Genomic DNA, 27593 nt, shown 5'->3' with positions numbered 1-27593 from the left:
CTGGCAGCCAATCAGAAGCCGGCCCGCGAGCTTTGATTGGTGGACGGCCCAGTCACAAGGAAGTGAAGGGAAGGAGAGAGACACGCGTTGCGCTGTGCTCTCCTTCCCTGAGAAGAAGAGGAGAAGCGGTGGCAGCGGAGACACTGACACAATGGTGAGTGTGCTGTGTGTGAGTGTGCATACCACTTGCTGGCACTGTGGGGGCATACTACTTGTTGGCACTGTGGTGGCATATTAATTGCTGGCAATGTGGGGGCATACTACTTGCTGGCAATGTGGGGGCATAATGTACTACTTGCTGGCACTGTGGGGGCATACTAGTTGTTGGCACTGTGGAGGCATACTAGTTGGCGCTGTGGGGGCATACCGCTTGCTGGCACTGTTTTCGGGCATACTAGTTGTTGGCACTGTGGGGGCATACTAGTTGGCGCTGTGGGGGCATACTGCTTGCTGGCACTGTGTTCGGGCATACTGTACTACTTGCTGGCACTGTGGGGGCATACTACTTGCTGGCACTGTGGGGGCATATCCGGCACCATAGGGGCACAGATGGCACTGTGGGGGTATTCCTTTTTCTGGCACTGTGGGGGCATACCTGGCACCGTGGGAGCATATCTGTATCTGGCACTATTGGGGGCATATGTGTATCTGGCACTAATGGGGGCATATGTGTATCTGGCACTATTGGGGGCATATGTGTATCTGGTACTGCACTATTGGGGGCATATGTGTATCACAACCCCATTTCCATTGGATGCAGCCTATGTGGCTACACCCAATTTTTGGCGCGAGTTATGTATGCAGCATAGTGTGTCGGGGCCATTACAGTGTGTGGCATAATGTGTAAAGGGCATTATTTGGTTATTCAGCAGATTTTTTATTTTTTTTTATTTTAGTAGCTCTTGGTTCAGTTTGCCGTGAGTAGCTCGCACCCCGAAAAAGGTTGGAGACCACTGGTATATACCATACGGCCAGATAGTAAATTTGAACTCACCATTTGAATGGATGGTGAAATCCATTTGTATTCTTTCGATGGTGTATTCAGTCGTATTTCGAAATACAAATGAATATACATACTGGCATTTGTAAATACCGAAAATACAAATTTACAACTGTATATGGCATTGAATGGCTATGAATATGTCTATTTGTAGCCATTCTATCTTAGTAAATTTACCCCTTTGTATATGGAAACTACAGATGGGGCAGGTCCCATCTTGGCAGGGGATGGCGATGGCGACGCCAGCCGCCATCCCCCGCCAGCGCCATCTGCATAACAAGAAGGGGGCACGCGCGCACGAGAGGCGCGCGCGTCCCCTTCCGACGGCGCTTCCAGCCGCTCCCCCGGGGCACCGCCAGCTTGTGGGTGGTAACCCGGGGTCCACGCCGCCTGCCCGCACCCCCCCCCCCAACCCTGTCCGTCTCCCTGAGGCGGAGACGGACAGGGTTCCCGTCGCCCCGCTGACGGAGATTGAGACGCGCGTGCGCGTGAGACGCACACGCGTCTTAGTCAGATGGTGAGGCAAGCCGCTGGCGGATCGCCAGCGCTGACGTTCTGGCGATTCGCAAGAAAGGAAGAGGTCTGCCCCATCTGTATGCCAGTAATGCTGGGTACACACCATGATGACAAGGGTCCAATCCCATCAATCTAGATCCAATTCCGACCGATTGGATGTATATTGTGTGGTGATTGGGCCCTTTTCTGTCCTGGTGTGGTCCGATACTGATCCGATGTGCGGTCCCGCGGGTCTGTCGGTTGTTATTCAGATCCTACCTGCAACAGGTAGGATCTGGAAACAACCATACTCCCAGGTGCGGGTCACCATTGGATCGGATCGAAACACTGACGACCCGCTCACGATGTGCATCGTGAGTGGGTCGTCCTGGTGTGTGACCCGCATAAGAGGTAACATTGATTTAAACTTACTTGTCTCTTTATTTTTTTCCTTCTTTTCTTCTGGTTTTAGCTGTAATTCTGTAGAGGGCCTGACAAAAACAAAAGTTACATTAAAAAGAGTCTACTATTGGTATACATGTTCAGTCTATGGGCCTAATTCAGACCTGGTTTCAAAGTTGCTTTTTTAGCAAATGGACAAAACCATGTTGCACTGCATGTGGGGCAAATTTAAAATGTGCTTGGTCATCGCCGTTGTTTTCTTCTGGGAAATATTGTGTACCTCGCTGTTTGTGTATTCATTGCAAAAATGGAGAACGCTGCTCGCTTTTATTTTTGGTATGGCTTTCTGCATTTTTCTTGGTGAATTCAAATTACGTACTTGTTTTTTTTTTTGTGTCTATTATTTGAAGTGTCTATGTTATTTTTTTGGCTTTAGAAGTGCCACATTAATATATTTAAATTGTTGGGGTATTTTTTTCCCCCGTAATGCATTTTTTTCTCACTGATTATTCTACCCATGATTCACCTCAGTTATTACCCATGATTCACCTCTTCTTTGGACTTTGAGGAGATAAACAGCTTTTCACACAATCAGCTGCTTTGGAATCCTTTATTTAGGCTATTTGCAGTTTTCTGCATATCTCTGCAACATTTGAACACTGCCTACAAATGGAGCCATTAACTCCTCGTTCACCGCATCGGTCAATGCTCGCCGTCAGAGAAGGCGAGCAGCTGACACGATGAATAGGGTGAACAGGAGGCATGGTGAGGAGTAGAAAAAATGGAGACTACACAGCGAACGAAAAAAATGGAGAATGCTGTGCTGTACTTGCCGAAACATTGAATACACCCCACTGAGAAACCTGTGGGTTACAGAGATGACTGCTGTTTATGCAGTATCTTCTGGAGCAGGAGAGGATCAGACATGCCTGCAGTGGACATCTACTGTACACAATGCTTAAGTAAGTGTGCTACCTAAGGCTCTGATCTGCTATTGGCTACACATTAACATAGACGAGTAGACATGAAGACATGAATAATTATAAAACTTGTTATCACTGTAACAAATGGCAAGTTAAAATGTAAATGCAAAAAAATAGGGAATTGATAGAGGAAAAAATACTTAGGGGTATTCAATGCGGTCGGCGAGGGAGTTTGTTCCTCACCGAAAACCAGCTATCCTCACCGTTAAATCCCCTTGCCGTATTCAATATAAGGGTCAAATCCTCACTGCTAAAAGGACCACTAAAGGACGGTGAGAATCTCCTTAAATGGCGAGGTTCACCGCAAATGCAGCGAGTGAGTTGAATGCTGTGACGGTGAGTTATCGGCACTTCTCGCCATCGATAACTCGCCATCAGAGCATTGAATATACCCCACTATAGATATATACCTATTTAGGGGTCAAATATGGAAAATAGTCACAAAGGGTATATTTTGGCAGTATGATCCCTAATTTAGTTGTGGTTATTTTCTAAATACTCTTCAGTAGAGTGTATTTAATACATGTATTTTCTTAAGCTTCTCAGTTGTCAGTGGGCTAGGTATATTGAGTCTGTGCTAACCAGGCACCTACCATTGCATCAACCTGTGAGTAGCAAAGAAGCTCTACTGGCTCAGTCCAAATTTGATGACAAATGTGTGATGCACACACCAGTCATGTGCACATAATCCACAACACACAGATAAAGAAGCTGCAGTAGAGCTGCATGGAAGAGAGTGTATATAGCAAATAATTGGACATACGATAGTCATATTTACTAAATAAATATATATAAATGGAATGCAGAAATAGAGTGCGCCAATATTTATCTCTTCGCCACCAGTAATGAATAAAACTGTAATGATTTACAGACACAAATAACAGTTTTGATAATTTAATACATAGTAAAATAGTATATTAAAACTTTTTTAATATACTATTTTAGTATGTATTAAATTATCAAAACTGTTATTTGTGTCTGTAAATCATTACAGTTTTATTCATTACCGGTGGTGAAGAGATAAATATTGGCGAACTCTATTTCTGCATTCCATTTTTCCCTCTCTTCCCCCACTAACAGGGGGGATAAATAGAGTTGCAGTCATTAAAATTTTACAAGAAGCGCATTGAAGGGGTACCCCATCTTTATATATATATATATATATATATATATATATATATATATATATATATATATATATATATATAATGAAATAATTATCACATGCCACCTGTAAGCATATATGAACTCCCCATAATCCTATCTTACTTGTTGGCAGGACTGGCATTGGCTTTGGTCTTAAGTGGCACTGGTGGGGCTGGTGCTGTTTTCTTTGGTTGATGGGTCACTTTGGGAGCAGGATCTACCTTGGTCTCACTTTGCTCTGAAATAAGGTTAATAGTGAATATATTACGTATTCAATAAACGTTGCACAAAGCATAAAAATGCATTATAGGATTTTTCTTTTGCAACTAGTATGAGGTAAGTACAAGTGCACATGGATGACAATGATTCATAGCAAATAACGTGTACACACAATGGCTGTCATTCCAGAAGATGGGTACAATCCTGAAAATTATATTATTATGACAAATTTAGATTTGGTCATAAAATATGATTAAAATCAGACCCGCAGCAGGGCGCCCTACGCTACAGCCACCACCAGAACTGCACTTGTGTTATCATAACTAAGTGTCCCTGTGGGAGGCCAGGTGCCCCCCTTCAGAGGCGGAGGGAGCAGGAGACCTTCGGCATCGACGAGGAGGCCCGTCAATGGTTGGAGCAAGAGACCCAGCAGCTACCAGCACTGACGAGGAGACCCCTAACTGTGGTGGTGGGCCAATGCCGGTGAACAGAAGACCCACTAATGCTGGTGGGAATGAGACCTGCCTCCCCCACCTTACCTCGCCTCCTCTTGCCCATCACCTCACCCCCTCTTGCCCATGTCACCTCGCCTAATCTCTCTACCCCGTCACCTCACCTCGTTGCCTCAACTCCTCTCACCTCAAGCCCTCTCTTACCCACTCCCCCTTTTTTTCTTTCCCCCTCACCCCATCTCTTTCCTCTTGTTTTATCTCTATCCCATTCCTTTTTCTCTCTCCTCTTTCAAGTATTCTCTCTGTCTCACTCAGCCCTCACCCCTTCTGTCTCCTATTTTTCGCTCTCTCCTGGACCCCTTTCTCCTATTTTTCTCCCCTTGCCCCCCTCCGCCCAACCTCTCTCTCTTTATCTCTCTCTGCCCCCTAGACTCTCTTTCTCCTCTCTTCTACCCACATTTTTCCCTATTGCTTCTCCTCCTCCCCCCCCCCCCCCCCTTCTCTCATTGACACCCTCTCTTTCCGCTCAGGAGGCATTGTAGTCACAGTAATGGGGGGAGCTCAAAAACATAGTATGTGCAAGGACCCAGAAACAGTTGATTAGGACCCCAATTTTATAAAGTGAGGAGTCACTGGGCGAGATCACTGGTACAGTATGACATGCAACTTACCCCTGATCACACAGCCTTCTAGTTTGCGGTTTATTTTATCATACGATCTCCTCATTTTTAAACCTTTAAAAAACTTGCACACATGCTTCTTGATATTTTATTGTCACATGACATGGTGTTTGCATACTACATATCAAATGTGACAAAGTTAATCATTTACATATTACAGGTTGAGTATCCCTTATCCAAAATGCTCAGGACCAGATGTATTTTGTATAATGGTTTATTCCGTATTTTGGAATATTTTTATATTTAAATTATGTATCTTGAGGTATATTGCATTTAAGTTTTATAACACATCAAACACATGAAATACACACAAATATATTTTATTTGTGCATGAAACAAGGTTTCAACACATAAAACAAAGTTTGTGTCCTGTCTCAGGCACTGAATTTGAATGCTAAGCAATCATTTTATTGCACATATTTAGTGCCAGTTACATATCATGTCCCCAGTAGTGCCAGTTGCAGATGTACCTATGGTTTTCAGAATAATTGACCTGTATATAACAAGCATGTATCCTATGGCTCAATCTTTGCATTTAATAATCTTTCAGGGCACAGTACCTGAGAGATTATATAGCCTTTAAATGTCATATACTGTATATGAAGAATAGTGAGGCTATTCAGTCAGCAATTTAAAAATTTCTGGTGTATAAACTTCCTGTGTCTTCAAGAGAGTTTGTCACAACACAATCATATAGCAGATTTTTGCAGTGCCATTAGAACACAATTTCCTTAAACTCTGGTGAGCGAGTGTATCTAAGCAAATTATGCATGGTACAGCCTGAGGGCTTGAACCATCCAGTGTTCAATTATGCATTTAGAACACATACTGTAATTAAAGCATGGAAACTGCACCCGAAATACTGACAGTTACAGAAATAATGTAAGTGGATGGACCTGTTTCAAAACAAAAAGTGCCTGCTTCGCCCTTTTTTTCCCCTCAAATTCAAACTTGCTGGCAGAATTTAAAGCCTTCTAAAATACACTTCTAGCACTCTGTTAAAACATTATGACAAAGTACAAGATTTTGGCTACGGTTGTAACTAAAACTGTAAAATTTACAATTGTAAGAAGTAATAGAAGCACTTTACCAGAGATATATACCAAAGACACACTGCAATTATAAAAATCTATTTGCATCCACTACATTTTAATTCACAAACGATAATTGGGCTGTATCACAATAACAGTGAAAGCAATAGTAGTGGGAAAACACTGTTTAAGACATGTTTAGGTATACAGTATGCATTACCTTTCTGTCCTGTGGAACTGGTAGACTGTGGCCCCTTAACAGGTATCTTGAGTTCCATGGTAGGAATGTCCTTGATAGCCGCTGAAAGTCAGTAGAGAAGATGTGTACAGAAATGAGTTTAGCACCAGACAAAAAACTCATTGCTTCAATATAACATTGTCTGTATCACACAACATGTAAAATTATAATGACCTGGTGGCAAAGAACCAACAAATGTTGGTATGAAGAACTTTGCTTCTTGTTGATACATGAGGGAGTTTCAGCTGGTGCTAAAGTATGTTTTATTTCAAATCATCACACAAAGACTAACAACGTGTCTTCCTGTGTGGGTTGAAAAACCGCTACTGGTGAAATCTGAAGGTTGCATTCATGTCACTGATGATCAATAAGAACCACTAGAATGCAAAGTGTGGGCAATTGCAATATGAGAGTCCACGTTCCTACTGGTAATTATTCAGGATTTCACAATATACTGTATTCCAAATTATACAAACATGCTGTAACCTATAGCAACCTATTTATTATACTGAATTCAACAAAATAAACAACAGCGAGCATATAAGCCTTATTATGCATTATAGCCAATATCAATACATTGTTATCTAGAAAATTAGCCCCAATTAACTCACGTGGTCCTTTCAAAGTTGCCGTTCGTGTGGGAGGCTTGCTGGCTTTCTAAATGTTACAAATGAAAAAAGAGATTAAGGCACAGCACCAAAAATAATGTGCTAAAAGTGGGTACACACCTAACTGACACGCTGGCGGACCCTTTGTCATGATGGCGGAGCAGCCGATCAAGGTAAGTATACACACTTACCAACTGGATGATCGACATCCCCAGCTTATGCTCTTCATATGATTTATTATTAATCATCATCATCATCATAATAAACAGTTTTAATTTATAGGCTACAATACTGAATAATGGAATGTTTTAGCATTAGTCGTAAATGTATTGCCAATCATATGCATTTTATCAAAGCACTTCTGACACATTCCTTAAATATCGTTGAGGGTGTGACATACACGTGGAGGTGTATAGGCATGACATGCTCAGTTTATATTTAATTTGGTATATTAGTAGAAGCAGTCTAAGAGGGGTATTCAATCACCCTCAGCCATCTCCCGACAGGGGGAGATGGCTGCAGGGCCCTATTCAATGCTATCTTCCCCGACATCATTGAACAAGGTATCTCGGCAGAACGAGCCCAACTTCACAAGCAGTCCGGCTTGTTCTGCCGAGAACGGCCGCAGCAGCTCGCCTGCTGCAGCTCGCCTATTTCCGGCCGCAGCTTGCGGCCACACCTGCTTTTTGCTCGGTAGAGCAGACCGAGAACAGGACAGGGTCACAGCTGTCGGGCCAGTTCGACAGCCTAGGCCCATGATTGAATACCCCCTAAATATGTACACAATAAATGAAAGTATCCACTGCCTTCCTTTTATTTAAAATAATTTCGGTCCTATAGTAATCGTAATGTAATCAGTAATCTTATACCGCTTTCAGGCGGCACTCTAGACCCGGTTATTGCCGTGTCCTTGTGCCCCAACACGAGAGTTCTGACCCATGTCAGGTGCAGTGTGAACGGGTAGCCTGGATCGAGCGACCGTGGTCCCGTTCACAATGGAGGAGGCAGCGCTGTCAGCTCCAAGCGCTGCCTTCTCCCCAGCTTCCCGATGACATTCCACAGCTCAGCCCCACCCCATGTGATGTCACCAACCCAACAATAAGCCGAGTTGGACACGGAGTCCTAATCCCGGGTGCGACACGGCATTTGTGGTCTGAAAGCGGTATTGCTGGAAAAAAAAGGCAAGAAAAAAACAATAATGTTTAACAGTGGCAATGATGATTTTGTGTATTTATCTTTACACCATTTTTGTGTTGAGGAATTCATATTTTTTATATGTGTATTGTGTGTCTAGTTTTCTATGTATTTAAATCTGATTTATATAAGATGATATAATAATTGGGTTATATACAAAATTATAGAAGTTTATGTAGGAAAAGTTCAACAGTGACAAGAATGATGATTTGGTAAACTGAACTTTACACCTTTTTTTAATTGGGTGTTTATATTTTTTACATTTTCATTGTGTCTTTTTTGTTATATATATATTATTTAAATATGATTTATAGATGATAAAATTATAGGTGTCATACACAAAATTCTAAAAGTTTATTTAGTAATTGAGCAGTGTGTGTGTATGTATGTGTGTATGTATGTATATATATATATATATATATATATATATATATATTATAAATGAGAAGTGTGTTTTTGGCAAATTAAAGAATTTGCAACTAAGCCACATACTTCATACTTCCATAGGTGGAGCTACCATTGGTGCAGCGGGTGCATTGCTCCGGGGCAACTGAGGACTAAAGGGCCCACTGCTGCCCAGACCGGCAGTGTGACCCACTGGTATGGGGCCCAAATTATATTTTGCATCTGGGCCTCCTCTCACAAGTTCCGGCACTGATACATACAATAAAAAATGCTGAAAATAGCTGTACAGATGGAGCCCCTGCCATCCTTGGCCAGGGCTCACCCGACCCTCCCCGCTGGCGAGCGCCGGCGGCAGGGGCTTCACTGAACTGGGACATGCGTGCATCTGACACGCACGCGTGTTCCAGTCTGTAGGCGGGGACGCTGCGTGTCCCTGCCCGTCTCCGCTTCAGGGAGACGGGCAGGGTTAGGGGGCACTCGGGGCAGCTAGGGCGACGGTCGGCGACGGCGGGGGAGACAGCGGGGACCGGAGGAAGGCTCAGTTTCCCAAGGGGCGTACGTCTCGCGTGCGTGTGCCCCCTGGCGGGGCTGGCGTGATGGCGGGGCTGGCGTTTAAAACGCCAGCCATGCAAAGATGAAGCCAGCCCCATCTGTATATGTTTAATAAATACAGATGCAATGATATACCAACCAATAACATACATCTACACTTTTTGCGCAACGTGGTGTTAGATGCCTGCCCAACTTAAACGCTCACCATGGAGTGTTAGAATAGTGTAGTAAGTAGCTGGCAGTGGCCTTTAACATTGCAGGATTAATTTAGTCACATCTCGCCATGAAAGAGTTCCCAAAAAATAACGTGAGTCTAGTGACCTGGGTATTAAAGCCTGAAAGCAAGCAAGGTTGGGCATGGGAAGGACCTAGGTAATGAGGCAGTGTGAATGGGTGACCCAGCATAGGGAGAGGCGGTTCAACAGTGCTTGAAGATGATGTCATCTCCAAGGGCTAGCAGACCATGACCAGCCGGCTGAGACCTGGGATTTTGGTGTGAAAGAGGTATAATTTCTGGTACAAAGGAATTGGTACAAAGTAGCAAGTTAGGCATAATGATGGTGTGTACACACGGTACAATCGAGCATGAGATTTTGACTATATAGTCAAAATCCCATGCAGATCGCACAGGTTTTTTACCTTACGAACCTGATGCGCGCTCTTGTGGCTGCACAAATCGAAACCCAGATAGACAGGGCAGCAATGACTATATAGTGGAAATCTAAAGCAGATAGCATGAATTGTATGTGAATAGCACATGAGTTAGCAAAGATTGTATAGTAAGTTGAATAGAAAAGGAATCTCACTGTGTGTACACACCATCACTTACAGTATAGTAACTCTGGGTGAAATTTAATAGGATGAGAGATTCAGAAAGTGAGAGATTCGGAACTTTGCATTTTAAGTGACTAATAGTGTAGTATTTGTATTATGAAAAATTGGTATAAAGTAGCAGAATAGAACGCAGATTTAAAAAAAAAAAAGTGCATGGCACGGCTAAATTGCATGTACTATGGGGCGCCAAACAAGGCTATTTGCCATGATTTGAGGATAAATGCATGTGGACACATCTGTACTAAATGAAGAATAAATGCTTATTAAAGTGAAAGTGCAAGTTATAATGTAGGGTAACAAGTTGTATTTCTGTATTGTGCAATGTAACAGGAAGTGGCATGGGCTGGGTGTGTGCATTGCTGTGCTCTTTGGCAGGATGTGTTTCATGTCTCTTAGTGCAGTTATCACATATTGTGGCATAACTTTATGGGAGTATGAAAAAACCTTTGACACGTATGACACATAACCCCAGCAACTTTACAGTTGCTTAATGTGGAAAACATGGCAGAGGCAAGGAGATGCATAGTCCCGAATAGAAATTCAGTGAATTGATAACAAAAACAATGTGCACACTATTCCAATGCACCCTGATCCAAATTTGTGGTTTGATATTATGCAGCGTATTTTTTTTTTTGCAATAAATATTTGTTAAAATGTTTACATAATAAACAATAGAGACATAGAAGCAGGTAATACGGAGGGTTATAGATCTAGGGGGTTATTCTGGTTGAGTTCACTAAACCCTGCCTTGCGAATGGTTGCCTGGCTGCCACCCATTCGCAGCGTGTGTTCACACGCACTGGCAGCGAATGAATGTTTTACATAAACATCCATTCGCAGCCTGCGGGGGAACACCCACATCATTTGATGGTCGTCGACCATCGAATGATGTGGAACGTACATGCACATCTAAGGTTAGTCAGAGCAACCTTAGATTTGTGTGCACATTCTGAAGGAAGTGGGCGGGCAGCTGACATCCGGTTATGTCAGCTGCCCGCCCCCGTGCCCACGCCACCAGGCGATTACCATGGGAACGCCCAGCATTTTCATGGGAACGCCCATGAAACATTAGGTGTTCCCATCGGCAAGTACCCCTGCCCGCCGCCTCACATCCCCCTTGCCCACCGGCTGCAATCTGTTCGCCATGGCCGCACGCACCCAGTACATGCGCAGAAATGCGCATTGAGAAAATATTGCCTATGTGCGAAAGAACGGGTCACTGCGAATAAATTGAATAAGGTAATAATAATTGAGGTGGGCCTTAGCTATTGAACAAAAAGAGGCCATAAATTAAGTAACATTCAAGGTCTGAAGTAATGTATCAGAAAATCCAGTCAATTTGTTGACCACATATCAAATCCTGCTCAAACAATAAAATATTAGCATATAAAAAAAAAGAAAAAGAGAATCCAGAGAAAATACAAAATAAGAGAGCTAAAGAGACAAGAAAGAGGGAAGGGGGTGGGGATGTGGTCTTCCTATCATCTATGCAAAACCTGCAAAGAGAAGATTTTCCTGAATCCATTGTTAAAATGTATTTTATGGTAGACGTCAAAGTCCACTGATTGTGTTGTGGGTTCACAGTTCAACATTTGTGTTTGACGTTTGCTGTTTTAGTTTCACATTTAAAATGAGTGTTAAGTCAATATTTTAACCTTATCTAAAAAATATTCTTAAATAACAAAAAGCTATTTTAAAGTTTTTCATTCAACTAAACATAGCTGAATCTTAGAAAGCTATATGTGTTCTGGACTCATGGGGTGGACTAGTACGAACAAATTCAAACTTGGTTCAACCTGTACCACCTTATATATTTATATTCATTCTAGATGCTACAAACTTGAGCACATTTTTATAGCAATTGATCAAATCTGTTTGAGAAACAGTACATGAATGGAATGAGTGTCTCCACTTGGATATGCTCGTTCACCAATCAGATCCTAGCTTTGGCTTCCAAGCGGAAATGGACCAATGCACCAGACGGCTTTTACAATAAAATGGAATTCAATGGCTGAATAATCACTTAGGTGGTACACAAGCTTTAATAGGCTCTACTTACATTTGGTATGTCTTGAGGTATTGTTATTACAAAATTATCTGGAAATAGGCCAGTTTTTCCTTTAAGTTCTCCTCGCCACCAGCCCTCATCTTCTGTGTCCTGCAGTGTAGAAACTTATATTGTAATTCATTTGAGATTTGTAAAAACACAAATCTAAAAAAGATTATTCAATACATTCAATCTTGTTTTAAAACTATTGTGTTTCTACTGTTATTTGCAACCCCCCTTTCTGTCACAGCAGCAATGGAGCACAGGAAGGTAGGGCGAAGCCACTACAGTGCAGAAGGAACGGGGAACAACAGAGAGACTGTGGGGTCTCTTAAGGCCCCCATAATCATCCTGACAGCTCCCCGGAGGGTGTCAAACATGATTTGGCACTTGATGTGCAAGGGTTTGCATGTGATAAATCGCATGCGATATATCACATGCAGGCCCTGGGGAGCTGCAGGCGGAGGGAGCCATGAGACTGGCAGGGCGGCGGGGGACTTTTGTGGAGAGCAGGGCATGTAGTGGGCGGGGGAACTCACGGGGCGACCAGAGCGACAGGTACTGGGAACGCAAGCCGGGTGGAGGGAGCAACGAGGGGCTGCGCAGGGAGCCGGGCAGGAGAAGACGTTGCCCGGCTGCTAGGCAGGGCGGGAGGAGAGCACTTAAAAAAAAAAGCCCATACAAATGAATGGGCAGCCACTGATGAGAGGTCTCGGCCAATCAATGGCTTCCTATTCTTTGTATGGGCTTTTTTTTTTTTTTTAAGTGTCCTACTCCCGCCCTGCCGGGCAGCATCTACTCCTGCCCATCTCCCTGCACAGCCCCTGTTGCTCCCTCCACCTGGCTTGCGTTCCAAGTGCCTGATGGCAGAAGCTTCCTCCTCTGCCCGGCATCCCCTGCCTGCTGCCATGAACCGCCCGCATGGCTCCGGGCTGCACATTAGATTTAGAAAATCTACATGTGCGATTTGGGCCGTGAAATTCCTCCAAATCGGGTGAAATCGTGCCCAAATCGCCTAATGTATGGGTGCCTTTACAGCAGGGTTCAGGGACTGTGCTGGCTTTACAATAATAATATATATTCACAAACACCTCTAATTCCAGAACACTCCAAACCATTTTAAAATTACAAATAAATCCGGCTCCATAGGGAAAGTAAGGTTGTGTGACTGAGTCACCAGGTATAACATACTGAGCAATATATGCTTTAAATAGAGGAGGATGTAATTGAAGGTAAATATCTCCTGATGACTGCATGAGCCAATCAACTGAGCTCAAATTCTTGCCCCATCCCAGTACAAGGGTAGATTCATCATACAGTAGCTGAACAAAGAATAGGTCCCTGCATGTGGCAATGCATATGTAAATATTTAATGGATGGGCTGTAATGTTGTAGTGTTAGGTGTGTGCTGAAATATGGCCATGAGTGGCCACGCACTATCAAGTGCCATTTTTAGCATGCTAAGGTTGGTTCTTATACCAAATCAAACCAAACTTTCATCACACCTAGCTGCATCACAATGTGAAAATGGGAATGGAGCAAAGGTAGACGAAGAAATAATGTAGATAATGGGCTTCACAAAAAGCAGAGAGTGATATGTAACTCCACTAAACCGGATTAGAACACTCTATATAAGTTCATATGTTCCACTCAGCTAACGTCCCACTCAGGCCAGGCAGATATTTACTTTCACACAGAGCATGCTCCATAGCTAAGTGCAAACATCATTGGATCTCAATCCTTTACTGCCATATTTTTAGGTTCTCCTTTCATTCCGTGCACTTAATATCTATAATGATACATGTGTTAAGGCCCCCATACACTAGACGATTTTGGTCAGATTTCAGCCAGATCAGTCGGATCTGGCCGAAATCGGACCAAAATCGGCTAGTTTTGATGTCCCCTCAGATCCGATGCGCGGTCCCGTGCGCATCGGATCTGCGTCGGGTGGTCGGACCTGCTGCACGTCCGACCACCCGACTTGGGACCTAGTGGGGCGGCGCGGCGGTAGAGGGAGCAGGGGGGCTGGGGACGCTGCGGGGGACATAGGTGGCATAGAGCCGGGCAGGGGGAGCCGGCGGGAGCTGTCAGTACGGAAGGAAAAAAAAAAAGCCCATACAATGAATGGGCAGCCTGTGATTGGCTGAGCGCTCTCTCAGCCAGTCAGCAATTGGCTGAGAGAGCGCTCAGCAGCCAATCACAGGCTGCCCATTCATTGTATGGGCTTTTTTTTTTTCTTCGGTACAGACAGCTCCCGGCTCCCCCTGCTCGGCTCAGCTGTAAGTAATTGCCGCAGCGTCCGTCCCCCCAGCCGCCTCAATGTCCCCCTGCCCCCTGCTCCCTTCACATTGCAGCTCCCCTGGAGTTGCAAATGATACATCGCATGAGATGTATCATTTGCAAAACTTGGCACATCAAGTGCCAAATCGTGTGTCCCCCTCCCGGGGAGCTGCAGGGGGGAATCAGGTCCGACTTGTCCTTAGGACAAGTCGGACTAATGTATGGGGGCCTTTACAGCGGCGTGGAGAGACACACTCCTTGAGTGAAAGGGACCCATGATTTAGAACCTAAACATGCACCCAAATTGATGGGAACATAACTATAGGTAATATGAAGGTCACACCTATTTAAATAGAATTTATATTTTGCTACAGGTGAATATAGTCGTCTGACTACAAGAGTGTATTATAGCACAACAGTATACACAGGACCAACTAAGCAGACTACTTCAAATTTTCAATAGTGTATTTAGGTTCCCAACTGCTACATATGGTTTTCGATATTAACGCTAAGCTCTGATTGATTTTATGTGTAAAGTTGATTTGAACTTACTTTTAGATGTATAAAGGTCAAATTTAAGCTATTTAGCATTTAGCTCACGTTTCATTGATGTACAAGAGTGCCCCCTATCTGTCCTTCTCTTCTTTTTATCATCTCTTTGATATTCCCATACTATGTACCATACTATGACATTCATGGTACATGCACTATACATAATAGATGAATGCAGAGTGATCAATTAGGAATCACTCTCCTGTAAGTCAGAAGAGAGACACAGAAAAAAAAATTCTCACCAAGGTTCAGATGCACTAAGCTTCAAATATGATAAAACGGAGAGTGATAAACAACCAACCAATCAGCTCCTGCCTGATATTTTTCAAACACAGTCTGTGACATGACATGGCAGGTAGGAGCTGATTGGCTGGTTGTTTATCACTCTCCATTATTTCACTTTTGAAGCTTAGTGCATCTGGCCCCAAGTACTGTGCGTGTTCCCAAACCCCCTCTGTCCTATCAACCAAAGTTCTCAAGATTTCTTAAGCTTTCTTACTGTTTTAAAACTGGTCAGTTTGCTTTAACAATTACAATTTAATTTACCTTGCCAGGGGCCATATTTATTTTTAAACTGCTGGAACATCTGAGTATCATTAGTACTAGGGAGGGGCTGTCAGTATTTGAGACATAGAAAGAAAATAATGTATCTAAATCTGAAAGCTGACTTGCCTGGGGGCTTCCTGACATGATCACATCTGATTAAATACACCCACACCCACTGGTGGCTGCTGAAAGGTAATCTTCCAGGTAATCTTCTAGATCTAAGCTGACATAGTGCAGGCCCCTGGGTTCCAATCCTGTGTCGTTCCCCCTTCTCTCACCGATCAGTGAATAACCCAACTTCTGGTGCTGGCCATTCTTTCAGGACTGTCAAATCTGTGTCAAATTATTTTTCCAAATATATCACTAAAATAGGTGTTTTATTTGGTTTAAGTTACCACATTTGGTACTTGGTAAGTTTCACGGTGGCAGTTACATAGTTAGCGTAGCGTCCCTGTCAGAATCAGTGTAGTGTTCCCACGCCAGTGTAGGCAGTGTAGTCAGCATCCCTGTCAGTATCAGTATTTGGAAATGAGGCATTTGCCAGTATGTAACATGGAGCATTGGCAAATGCGTCCTTTTAACCCAGTTTCCTTGAAGCAGACACGGGCAGGGTTGCCGTACCCTGCCCGCAAGAATTACTGAGACGCATAAGCGTCTGCCAGTGCAGGGGATCTGGCAGTTACTGGCGCTGTGTGAGAGGCTCTCTAAGCTTGCTGGGGACATAGCTGCACAACGTAGCTTAAGCTTGTGTAGTCTCACGGCGGCAGTTACGTAGTCAGCGTATCATCCCTGTCAGAATCAGCTCAGTGTTCCCGCAGGCAGCTTAGTTAGCGTAGTGAGCTTCCCTGTCAGAATCGGCGTAGTGTTCCCACGGCCACAGACGTTGGGCTACGCTAACAGCGTAGCTTAAGCTGCCGCTGTGAAACTACACAAGTACCCCACATTTTATTACCAAATCTGAATATTTGCTAAAAAATATACTATATCAGGTTTTAATGGCTATTGTTTACATCACAGGTTTGCAGGTCTCCTCACAGAATCACAAGTGAAATAATTAGCTCCATCTGACGATCTTTTGAAATGGGTCAGTCAGTAATGAGTGCACCTGTGCGCCTGATGGGTGACCTGGAAAACATGAACTGTGTGGGGTCTTGAGGACCGACTTTGAGAACCACTGGTTTACATAATTTGATAAATAAAAAAATAGGGACATTTTAAAAAAGAATATTAGCCAACAAAGGGGTATTCAATCTTTATTGATATTTCTGACCGTCAGAAAGTCAACACTTTTCACCAGTTTTCGGTCTAATTTACATTCGACCTCTTCAATCCAAGTGTCTCTTTCCATAGAAAATGCGATAGTTTTTGACTATTTTATACAAATGTGTATTCAAACTTAAACAAAGTCGGATTTGTCTGCTAGCTGAAAAACTGAATTTCACAGCTTTTTCCTGACATTTTCAATGCTGAATCATTTGCCTGTCCCAGCCAACCCATCCCCCCCCCCCCTCCCTTTCCAACAAAAAACTAAATTACCGGGTTAAAACTTTCTACATTGTAATTTGCGGAATAACACAGGTATTTTTTCTGTGTGAAATTGTCAACCCGGGTCGAGACTCCCAAGTCCTTGGCCTGATAAATTCCAGGGTCAGAGACTCTGGATATACAACCTGGGTTGCCCCTTTCACACAGAAAAAGGACCTGTGTTGAATGGAAATTTGCTTTTCTGTGTGAAAGGCGTATAAGTGATTAAAGTATATTTGTGATGCTGTGTTTTCAATAAATGCAATATTTAGTTGAGCAATGCTTATATAACAGGAAGGGATCACAATACCTTGCTGATAACTGATACCACATCCCCCTTTTTTAGAGCAAGCTCATCTGGCATCGAAGGAACATAGTCAAACATAACCCTGGCCAACTCATTGGTGTGACATTCTGAAGGATCTAGGGATAAAAAAAATTAAAAACATCATAATGCAATGGATACAACTTAAAATGTTTTTATTACATGTTACCTTTGTAATCTGATTGCATTGATGATCCAAAAGCAAGCAGTGGTCTGGATTTATATCACCATTTTTTTGTTTGTTTATACACTCCCTCCTAATTCTCTATTGCAGGGGTTCCACATCTTTTTCGAATCACGGCACCCTACAGTATCATAATTTTTCAACGGCACCCCTAGGCCCCAAAAAATATATATAAAATTAAGTAGATTGTGTTTATATGTGATTCTTAGGTTTAGTTATGTGGTAAAGGATTTGCTTCAGTTTGTACTCAAATTTTATGATTGGCAGCCACCAGCACTTGTTTTGTCCATAAATAATTGATCATCATAAATAATTTGAATTGGTCTTGGACCACCAATCCGCGGCACCCCTGCAAGAGTCCTGAGCAGGCCACTGGAGGGCAGCAGGTGAGCAGGAGCAGGTGAGCGGGAGGAGGTGAGCGGCGCCAGCACCCCCCCACCTTGATGCTACTTAGCGGCCACATCACCCCCCTGTGCAGTGACTTGGCGGCCCTCTCCGCATTGTGTGGCATTACTCAATAGAAGTATATGGGATCTTTTTCCAACTCCCCACTCCACTGCAAAACTGTGCACATGCACAGAGGGACTCCTTGGTTTTAAGTCCAGAAGTCCCAACTACACAGAGGGCAGCTCTATTTGAGAGATATGTCCTAATATGTACTAATCGTACATATACTATTAATATATACACTGTAAGTAATGGAATGTACCACATTGCAAAAATACTTTGAGTCTGTCATCTGTAATTACAGTAAGTCTGTTTTCTGGGAGTGCCAGAAAAAAACCGCAGGAGTGTCGAGGCATTGTCAGGGAGGGTCTGTGACATCAGCGCAGGCCTCGATCAGTCTGATTCTGTTGCAGTTGTTAAAGGGTCAAAGTTATGATGGGAACAGGCAAATCAGTCTCACCGCCAAGTTCATTGTTGGAAACCGCTAAGGTGACCCCAATTAACTTTGCGGTGGGGCTGATTTGCCGGTTCCCATTTTAGAAACCCATGTTATTCTCATAATATGGGCTTCTATGGTGGGAACCACCAAAGACGCCCATGTTAATTTCATAACATAGGCTTCTATGGGAGACGAACAGCCTATCAGGCGCAGAGATGCTCTGGATCTCAGGCCTGATTGGCTGAGGGGAGTCCCATGACTGATGTGGGATTCCTTTTCAGTATTGTTTTACACATGCAGCTCCTCGGTCTGCTTGTATGGGTACTTGGGGTTTTTTTTTAACCCTTGGATGCCTAGCCCAGAAGTAGGTGAATATTTGTTTCCCCACAGATCCATAAGGGATCCTACTGTATGTGTGTGAGTGCATGTATGTAATTTCAATTTTATTTTCCATGATGTGTGTGTGTGTCTTTATTTTAGTATTGGTGCTTCTGTGGTACTACAAGCACCATTTATTTTTTTACGTTAACCAAAAAAAATTAAAAAAAATAAACACTTTTACAGTACAAAAAAGAAAAATTGCACCTTGACGGAAAAAAAAGGCCACATTCCCATTACTGAAAAATCGCCAGAAATTGCAAACGATTTCTGCTTTGTGATAAAAAAAAAAGTCTCACCCTTTCATCATTTTTGGATGAAAATCGCACATTTGACATGTACGATAGGTGCAATTTTTTTAGTTGGAACAACATCACACGTTACTACATTCGGCCCCAATGTCCAATGTACCAACTTGTGACTTAAATAACTCTTGAAAACTTATTCTGATTAAACCATATTTATGAAATAATCTGTACGTAGATTCTGGATTTAACAGCTACCCATGTGCTGTCTGCAGACAGAAAATGATGTAGAGGAAATGATAGCTATTTAACTGCCCTGTAAAATGCTATTTGTTAATATGTATGTTGGTTTCAACATAACAATTAGTCAGAACCTGCGCACGTAATATGTTTGTGTAAGTCTGCAGTTCCTCTCCAGTTACACTCTTACATCATTAACACACTACCCTATTAGCAGCAATGTTTCCTAGAAATGACATTATTTATAAAATTATTAATAAATGAAGCCATTAGTGGAGTTTTACTGCTATTTTAGGTTTGTGTGTGACTGTATTGTCTTCCTATCCAGTGGTTGTGGTAGTCACTGTGCAGGCCATGGGTCATTTACATCTGCCTGGTATGTGCATAAATGCACCTGCCCAGGGACAAAGTATCACTGTAAATTGTAATTATATGTTAGTCACTAAGCATAACAAGCATGCATATAAAGATTTACAAGGAAATACCTGATCATGTGTATGTATTCAGGCAGTGCTACACTTTACTATGCTTGTTAAATGTCACTGCAGGAGTGACACATCCTTATCTGTGAGAAGCTTAAATGACCACTTTTCTACAGGTCTATTCTTGCTCCAAAGCATATTGCTAAAATCCCTTCAGATATTACTAGCGAAGCCCTTCTACAAGCCCATCCCTTCTTGTTTATAGGATAGCTCAGTATAAGATAAGACAAAATAAGGGCCTGACGAGATTTGTATAGTGCACTGTCGCATTGTGATTGAAGGCTATTCTGGGCAAGAGATGATCAAATTTGTTCACACACATGTGAAAAAGCACGGGATTGCTAACATTACTGGAATGATTACCGGGGAAATGTACAGGTTTAGGAAATGCTAACTAATGTTACACTTTGTACCTCCATGTGTAATATTAATTGTAGGAAATGCTACTATTCAGGATCTTCGCCCATTACAAAGTAATTGTTGTACTGCACTTGGATCCCTGGAGAGCACATCCGGTTACTATATTGGGGCCAATCTTCTGTCATAATCAGCATTGGACTCCCGATATGGATTTATCTCACTACTTGTCAAAACCGATTGTGATTACCTAAATACGGATTTGCTGCATTCAGCCTATTATTGTCTATTGTTCTTAGCGATCGCCCCCAGTCATCATTGGGACTAACATTACAGAATTTAATTCTCACAAGGCAATCGTTTATGAAGACCAATGCTCAAATTGGTTCTGTTAAATTGCTTCCTTCGCCCCTGATGAAGTCATTTCAATGACGAAACGCGTTGGAACCAACAACACACTTTGGAAGTCCAAACTACGGATCTTGAAATACCGATATTATATTGAATGTTTTTATTGAAAATTTTCATAATTTTTACCATAACTGTGTAATTAATGTTAGCGCACTCTGAAACTCTTTCTTCTTCATATATATATATATATATATATATATATATATATATATATATATATATATATATAGGCGTAGGGTCCTGCACTCACATCCAGACGGGTTGATTAGTAGGGGTGCACCACTAAGGCAGTCCAATTCAAACAGCCAAATACATCCAGAATGCTTAATACAAAGCAGGGGCACTCACCAGTTTTGCTTCAGTCAGCAATTTTAATGCATAGAGTCACTCAAAAGAAGTCGACGTTTCAACCCTCAAGGGGCCTTTGTCAAGACATACAAATTAGCCATCAGCACAGCAGGCAGAGAAGGTATATACTGACACATGCAACTACAGCCATATTTATACCCCTTAGATTGCCAGCATTGCTCACATCTGTGAGGCTCAATCAGCCATTGGTGGTGCAGTGAAACGCACACATATTCAACCAATATATCAGTGTCTGCGGCCACATACACATACTGTATAACTCAATAGGCTTAGCGCTAGTGGGGGCACATAAAAACATACATTAGATGCAAAAACGAGCGTGTAAACACCGCTATTTACCTTAATAGTTGAGCCCTGTAGCAGCATACAGACCGGAAGTCCGTGTGGTGACACGCATTTGACTTCCGGTTTTTGCGTTCCAGCAGCAAGCCGGCTGGGACGCAAGGAAGTTGGAGAATAGGGCTGTGCTGTAACTCACACATGTAGTGTGTGGGCGGATCCCCGCACATTGCAGCCTAGTGAAAGCCGCTAAGGGAGACACATACACAGCAGTGTAGTGTCATAGCTAAACCCTTGCGAGTGGCTATACTTAATACAAAAACGGAACATGATGTATGCTATTTTTTAGAGCAATGTTGGTCTAGACCAGGGGCACATTATGGCTGTTGATTACAATAAAATACATATACACAATGACAAAATAACAAAAGGAAACTTATGAAAAAACTTAAAGTCTAAGGAAACTAAACTTAAAGTCTAAGGAAAAAATAAAAATATGAATACATTTGACCAGTGGTTATTATACTAAATAAACATTACTTCATAATCACTGTTTCATTGGAGAAATATGCTGAGATGATTATACTCATTTAGACCCTTTGGGTCTATGGTATTTAGGCGATTAATCCACCTCGCTTCAAGTTTTTTTAACTGAAGTTCACGGTTACCGCCCCTTGGGTTTTTCTGTACGTGGTCGATGAGCATACATCTTAAGCTGGACACTTGATGCCTAGCTTGCATAAAGTGTCTCGCGACAGGCTTATCAGAACTGCCGGCCAGCAATGCCGCTTTGATCGAGGTTCTATGATTAGCCATGCGTTCACGGAAACATCGAGTGGTGAGTCCGGTATAGTACAGTCCACATGGACATATCAGAATATAGATCACGTGATCCATGGTGCAAATCAATTTTTTATTGATGCGGATTTTTTGGCCACTGTGTGGGTGGGCGAATGTTGCACCGGCCATCATTGACCTGCACGTAGTGCATGTAGGGCACTTGAAGCAGCCCTTCTTTCCAGAAGTCAGCCAGGTGGATGTCTTCAGTGACGGATTCATCGTTGGCCTCATCAGCATCTGTCGGATGTTGGGGCCCCGTCTATAGGCATTCATAGGTGGCACTTTCTGGTCTAGTGCAAGAGCCGGATCCGATCCAACTATTGGCCACAGTTTTTTATATATCGACTGTGTGAGTCCAGACTGATGGTCGTAGGTGCTGACATGGACCATTCTTTTTACTTTAGCGGCTGACTGTGACTGTGTTGGAGCCTCAAATTTTTTTATGGCTTTTTTGAGACAGCGGTCAACACTAGTTGGTGAGTGCCCCCTCTCTAGGAATCTTAGACGCATTTCCTCCAATTGGGTAGCTGCGTTATCCTTAGAGGAATTTATCCGGAGGACTCGCAAGAATTGCGAAATTGGCAAACTCTCCTTGGTTGGCGCTGGATGTTGGCTGTTGGCGTGTAAGAGAGTGTTTCGGTCAGTCTCTTTCTTGAACAGCGTCGAACCGAGTTTAGACCCCTCTCTATATAGCCTTACATCTAAGAACTCGATAGAGTCACTTTTGATATTGTAAGTGAATTTTACAGGCTCATTTAGGTTGTTCAAATAATTGATCATCTCAATAAATTCACATTCAGTGCCAGACCACAAAATAAATATATCGTCGATATATCGATAGAAACGGAGTAGTTTCTGGCCAAATCTGGGATATATGTGGGTTGTTTCAAACGCCGCCATATACAGGTTAGCGTATGATGGCGCTATATTTGAACCCATGGCGGTCACGTTTCTCTGCTCAAAGTACTCCGCACCATACATAAAAAAGTTTTTCGTCAGAATCAACTGTACCAGACTTAGCAGGAATTCAACTGGTGGATGTGTGTGTCCTGCCTGGACTAGACTTTCTCTCAGTGTGTCAATACCTTGCTGATGTGGGATTATGGTGTATAATGATTGTACATCCATCGTGCACAACCACACATCAGCAGGTAGATTGTCGACACTCATAACCTTATCCAGAAAGTCTCCCGTGTCCTTAAGGTAGCTCGGGACCACCTTCACGAGGGGCTGGAGAAATTGGTCAACGAAGACCGCAAGCGGCTGGAGGAGTGAACCCATGGCGGAGATGATAGGTCGCCCTGGTGGGTCCTCCAGCCGCTTGTGGATCTTCGGTAGCATGTATATGATGGGACAGATGGGGTGATCGACAGACAGGTAGAGCATAGTTTTCTTATCAATCCATCCCGCATTCAGTCCCATAGCCAATAGATCATCTACAAGTTTCTTGGTAGTTTTTGTGGGATTTTGTTTAAGGTGGACATAAGTATGTACATCATCCAGTTGCCTCCGAACTTCCAAGTCATATTGGGCCCAGTCTTGAAGCACAATCGCCCCGCCTTTGTCGGCGGGGCGGATGACAATATTGGTGTTATTTTTAAGTGACTGGAGAGCCTGCCTTTCAGATACCGATAAATTAAAGTATTTGGGCTTAATGGAACCCATCTGGTTCTTTTCATTTTGGGCCATTCTAGAAAATGTGCCTATACTGGCATTTCTAGATACCGGATCATAAGTGCTGGGTCTGCTAAGTTGATTAGAATGCAGCATTTCGTCGTTAGAGTTATGAAATTGTTCTCTAAGACGCAGCTTACGGCAGAACTTGTAGTGATCTACTGACCACTCAAACTGGTCATGCGGGGTGGTTTGAAACAACCCACATATATCCCAGATTTGGCCAGAAACTACTCCGTTTCTATCGATATATCGACGATATATTTATTTTGTGGTCTGGCACTGAATGTGAATTTATTGAGATGATCAATTATTTGAACAACCTAAATGAGCCTGTAAAATTCACTTACAATATCAAAAGTGACTCTATCGAGTTCTTAGATGTAAGGCTATATAGAGAGGGGTCTAAACTCGGTTCGACGCTGTTCAAGAAAGAGACTGACCGAAACACTCTCTTACACGCCAACAGCCAACATCCAGCGCCAACCAAGGAGAGTTTGCCAATTTCGCAATTCTTGCGAGTCCTCCGGATAAATTCCTCTAAGGATAACGCAGCTACCCAATTGGAGGAAATGCGTCTAAGATTCCTAGAGAGGGGGCACTCACCAACTAGTGTTGACCGCTGTCTCAAAAAAGCCATAAAAAAATTTGAGGCTCCAACACAGTCACAGTCAGCCGCTAAAGTAAAAAGAATGGTCCATGTCAGCACCTACGACCATCAGTCTGGACTCACACAGTCGATATATAAAAAACTGTGGCCAATAGTTGGATCGGATCCGGCTCTTGCACTAGACCAGAAAGTGCCACCTATGAATGCCTATAGACGGGGCCCCAACATCCGACAGATGCTGATGAGGCCAACGATGAATCCGTCACTGAAGACATCCACCTGGCTGACTTCTGGAAAGAAGGGCTGCTTCAAGTGCCCTACATGCACTACGTGCAGGTCAATGATGGCCGGTGCAACATTCGCCCACCCACACAGTGGCCAAAAAATCCGCATCAATAAAAAATTGATTTGCACCATGGATCACGTGATCTATATTCTGATATGTCCATGTGGACTGTACTATACCGGACTCACCACTCGATGTTTCCGTGAACGCATGGCTAATCATAGAACCTCGATCAAAGCGGCATTGCTGGCCGGCAGTTCTGATAAGCCTGTCGCGAGACACTTTATGCAAGCTAGGCATCAAGTGTCCAGCTTAAGATGTATGCTCATCGACCACGTACAGAAAAACCCAAGGGGCGGTAACCGTGAACTTCAGTTAAAAAAACTTGAAGCGAGGTGGATTAATCGCCTAAATACCATAGACCCAAAGGGTCTAAATGAGTATAATCATCTCAGCATATTTCTCCAATGAAACAGTGATTATGAAGTAATGTTTATTTAGTATAATAACCACTGGTCAAATGTATTCATATTTTTATTTTTTCCTTAGACTTTAAGTTTAGTTTCCTTAGACTTTAAGTTTTTTCATAAGTTTCCTTTTGTTATTTTGTCATTGTGTATATGTATTTTATTGTAATCAACAGCCATAATGTGCCCCTGGTCTAGACCAACATTGCTCTAAAAAATAGCATACATCATGTTCCGTTTTTGTATTAAGTATAGCCACTCGCAAGGGTTTAGCTATGACACTACACTGCTGTGTATGTGTCTCCCTTAGCGGCTTTCACTAGGCTGCAATGTGCGGGGATCCGCCCACACACTACATGTGTGAGTTACAGCACAGCCCTATTCTCCAACTTCCTTGCGTCCCAGCCGGCTTGCTGCTGGAACGCAAAAACCGGAAGTCAAATGCGTGTCACCACACGGACTTCCGGTCTGTATGCTGCTACAGGGCTCAACTATTAAGGTAAATAGCGGTGTTTACACGCTCGTTTTTGCATCTATTGTATGTTTTTATGTGCCCCCACTAGCGCTAAGCCTATTGAGTTATACAGTATGTGTATGTGGCCGCAGACACTGATATATTGGTTGAATATGTGTGCGTTTCACTGCACCACCAATGGCTGATTGAGCCTCACAGATGTGAGCAATGCTGGCAATCTAAGGGGTATAAATATGGCTGTAGTTGCATGTGTCAGTATATACCTTCTCTGCCTGCTGTGCTGATGGCTAATTTGTATGTCTTGACAAAGGCCCCTTGAGGGTTGAAACGTCGACTTCTTTTGAGTGACTCTATGCATTAAAATTGCTGACTGAAGCAAAACTGGTGAGTGCCCCTGCTTTGTATTAAGCATTCTGGATATATATATATATATATATATATATATATATATATATATATATATATATTATAATATATTAGCAACACAGATCAGCTAATCTCAAGGAAGCAGATATCTGATAGCAACCACAATGCAACTGGCTGGCCAAGATTACTGTGCGGATAGATTTCCCGTGGTTAGAATGGTGGCAGAGATCTGTCACGCAATGTCATAACTGCATACTACAGTATGTGCTAAACACTTCTGGCCTTTTTATGATTTATTTAACAGTTTTGCATGTCTCATGCCTCCATTTTGTGTAGTGAAGCTTCACTACATGGCCCAGACTCTCTCAGGAGCCCAGGGGATCACCAACAATTTCAACAGTCAGCAAATACAGCACTATATATTTTGTATGCACATAAATAAATAACAAGCAGCACTGCATGTATTTTATGCTATTGAAAATGGTACACAAGAACAGAAAAGGAAAATCCAAGCAAATCACTGTCAGATCCATTATTTTTCTAAAAGTAAAATACATACAAAGGAATAGGGCGAGATGTATTAAACTGAAAATGCCGTAAAACCCTGGTTTTACCGCATTTTCCTATGTATCAAAACCCGGCCGCACCGATACCACATTGAAGGGTATTCGCCGCCCTCCGCCTCCGACGCAAACCCGCCACCTCGCCGACCCCCCTCTGGCTTACCTTCCTGAAAGGTCCTGCTGGACCAAGGAAAGTAAACCCCTCCTCCCCCTAGTGAAGCAGCAGGACATCCTTCCGGCTGCAGGGGGGAGGAGGAGGCGCTGGGGACAACCTGCTTAGCTGTCCCCGGCATGAGGGGAGAACCAGGTGGCAGGGAGATGACGGAGACCCACACCAGAGTACAGGGTCTCCGTCACCGCACCGCGATGCCAGCCGCATATGTTAGTACATATGCGCTGGCATCGCGGCGATGTATTTTAATCAGTCATTAGGTCGACACCGTTAGGTCGACATGGTTCTAGGTCGACATGGGTTTAGGTCGACATGGGTTTAGGTCGACAGGTCATTAGTTCGACATGGGGTTTTTCATTGTTTTTTGATGTTTGTTTTAATTTGTTTTTCATTTGTTTTTTGAGCTGACATGTGCCAACAGGTGGTATTTCATGCCCTACCATCCACTAGGGTGTGGTGGGAGAATAAAATAGTTTGCAGAGGGTAGCGATGTACCATGCCCAGAGCATTGCGAGCGAAGCGAGCACTGTAAACTGTGTCAACATTCGGGTAAAAAAACGGTGAAAAAAACCCATGTCGACATTTTGACTGTCGACCTAGACACTGTTGACCTAATGCTTGTGTCGACATATTGACCTGTCAACCTTTCCCCATGTCGACCTAATGAATGTCGACCAACTTGCTGTAGAGCAAACGATCCCAACCAGTTTGGCCTGCCCACTGCTCTAACAGATACCACATTTACACCAGCAAGCTCGGGTCCCACCTGGGATTTTCGACCAGGCTTGCGACCCCT

The 27593-nt window shown here is 43.1% G+C and overlaps 1 protein-coding gene across 2 annotated transcripts in view; it reads right to left on the bottom strand.

Annotated features, from left to right (window-relative positions):
- MNMIP1 (manchette microtubule inner protein 1) overlaps positions 1-27593 on the bottom strand; it is a 107301-nt gene that overhangs the window by 13724 nt on the left and 65984 nt on the right. For both annotated transcript variants that reach the window (XM_083173533.1, XM_083173532.1), the window contains exons 8-13: positions 17499-17611; positions 12299-12397; positions 7258-7303; positions 6629-6709; positions 4150-4264; positions 1928-1986 (exon numbers count right to left, since the gene is read on the bottom strand). In XM_083173533.1, the coding sequence (XP_083029659.1) occupies positions 1928-1986; positions 4150-4264; positions 6629-6709; positions 7258-7303; positions 12299-12397; positions 17499-17611 (513 nt within the window). The remainder of the gene's footprint in view (positions 1-1927; positions 1987-4149; positions 4265-6628; positions 6710-7257; positions 7304-12298; positions 12398-17498; positions 17612-27593) is intronic.

Source organism: Crinia signifera, chromosome 2 (assembly GCF_055691185.1).
Source record: "Crinia signifera chromosome 2, ASM5569118v1, whole genome shotgun sequence".
NCBI classification, from domain to species: domain Eukaryota; kingdom Metazoa; phylum Chordata; class Amphibia; order Anura; family Myobatrachidae; genus Crinia; species Crinia signifera.
This window is presented reverse-complemented; position numbering and strand designations above follow the sequence as displayed.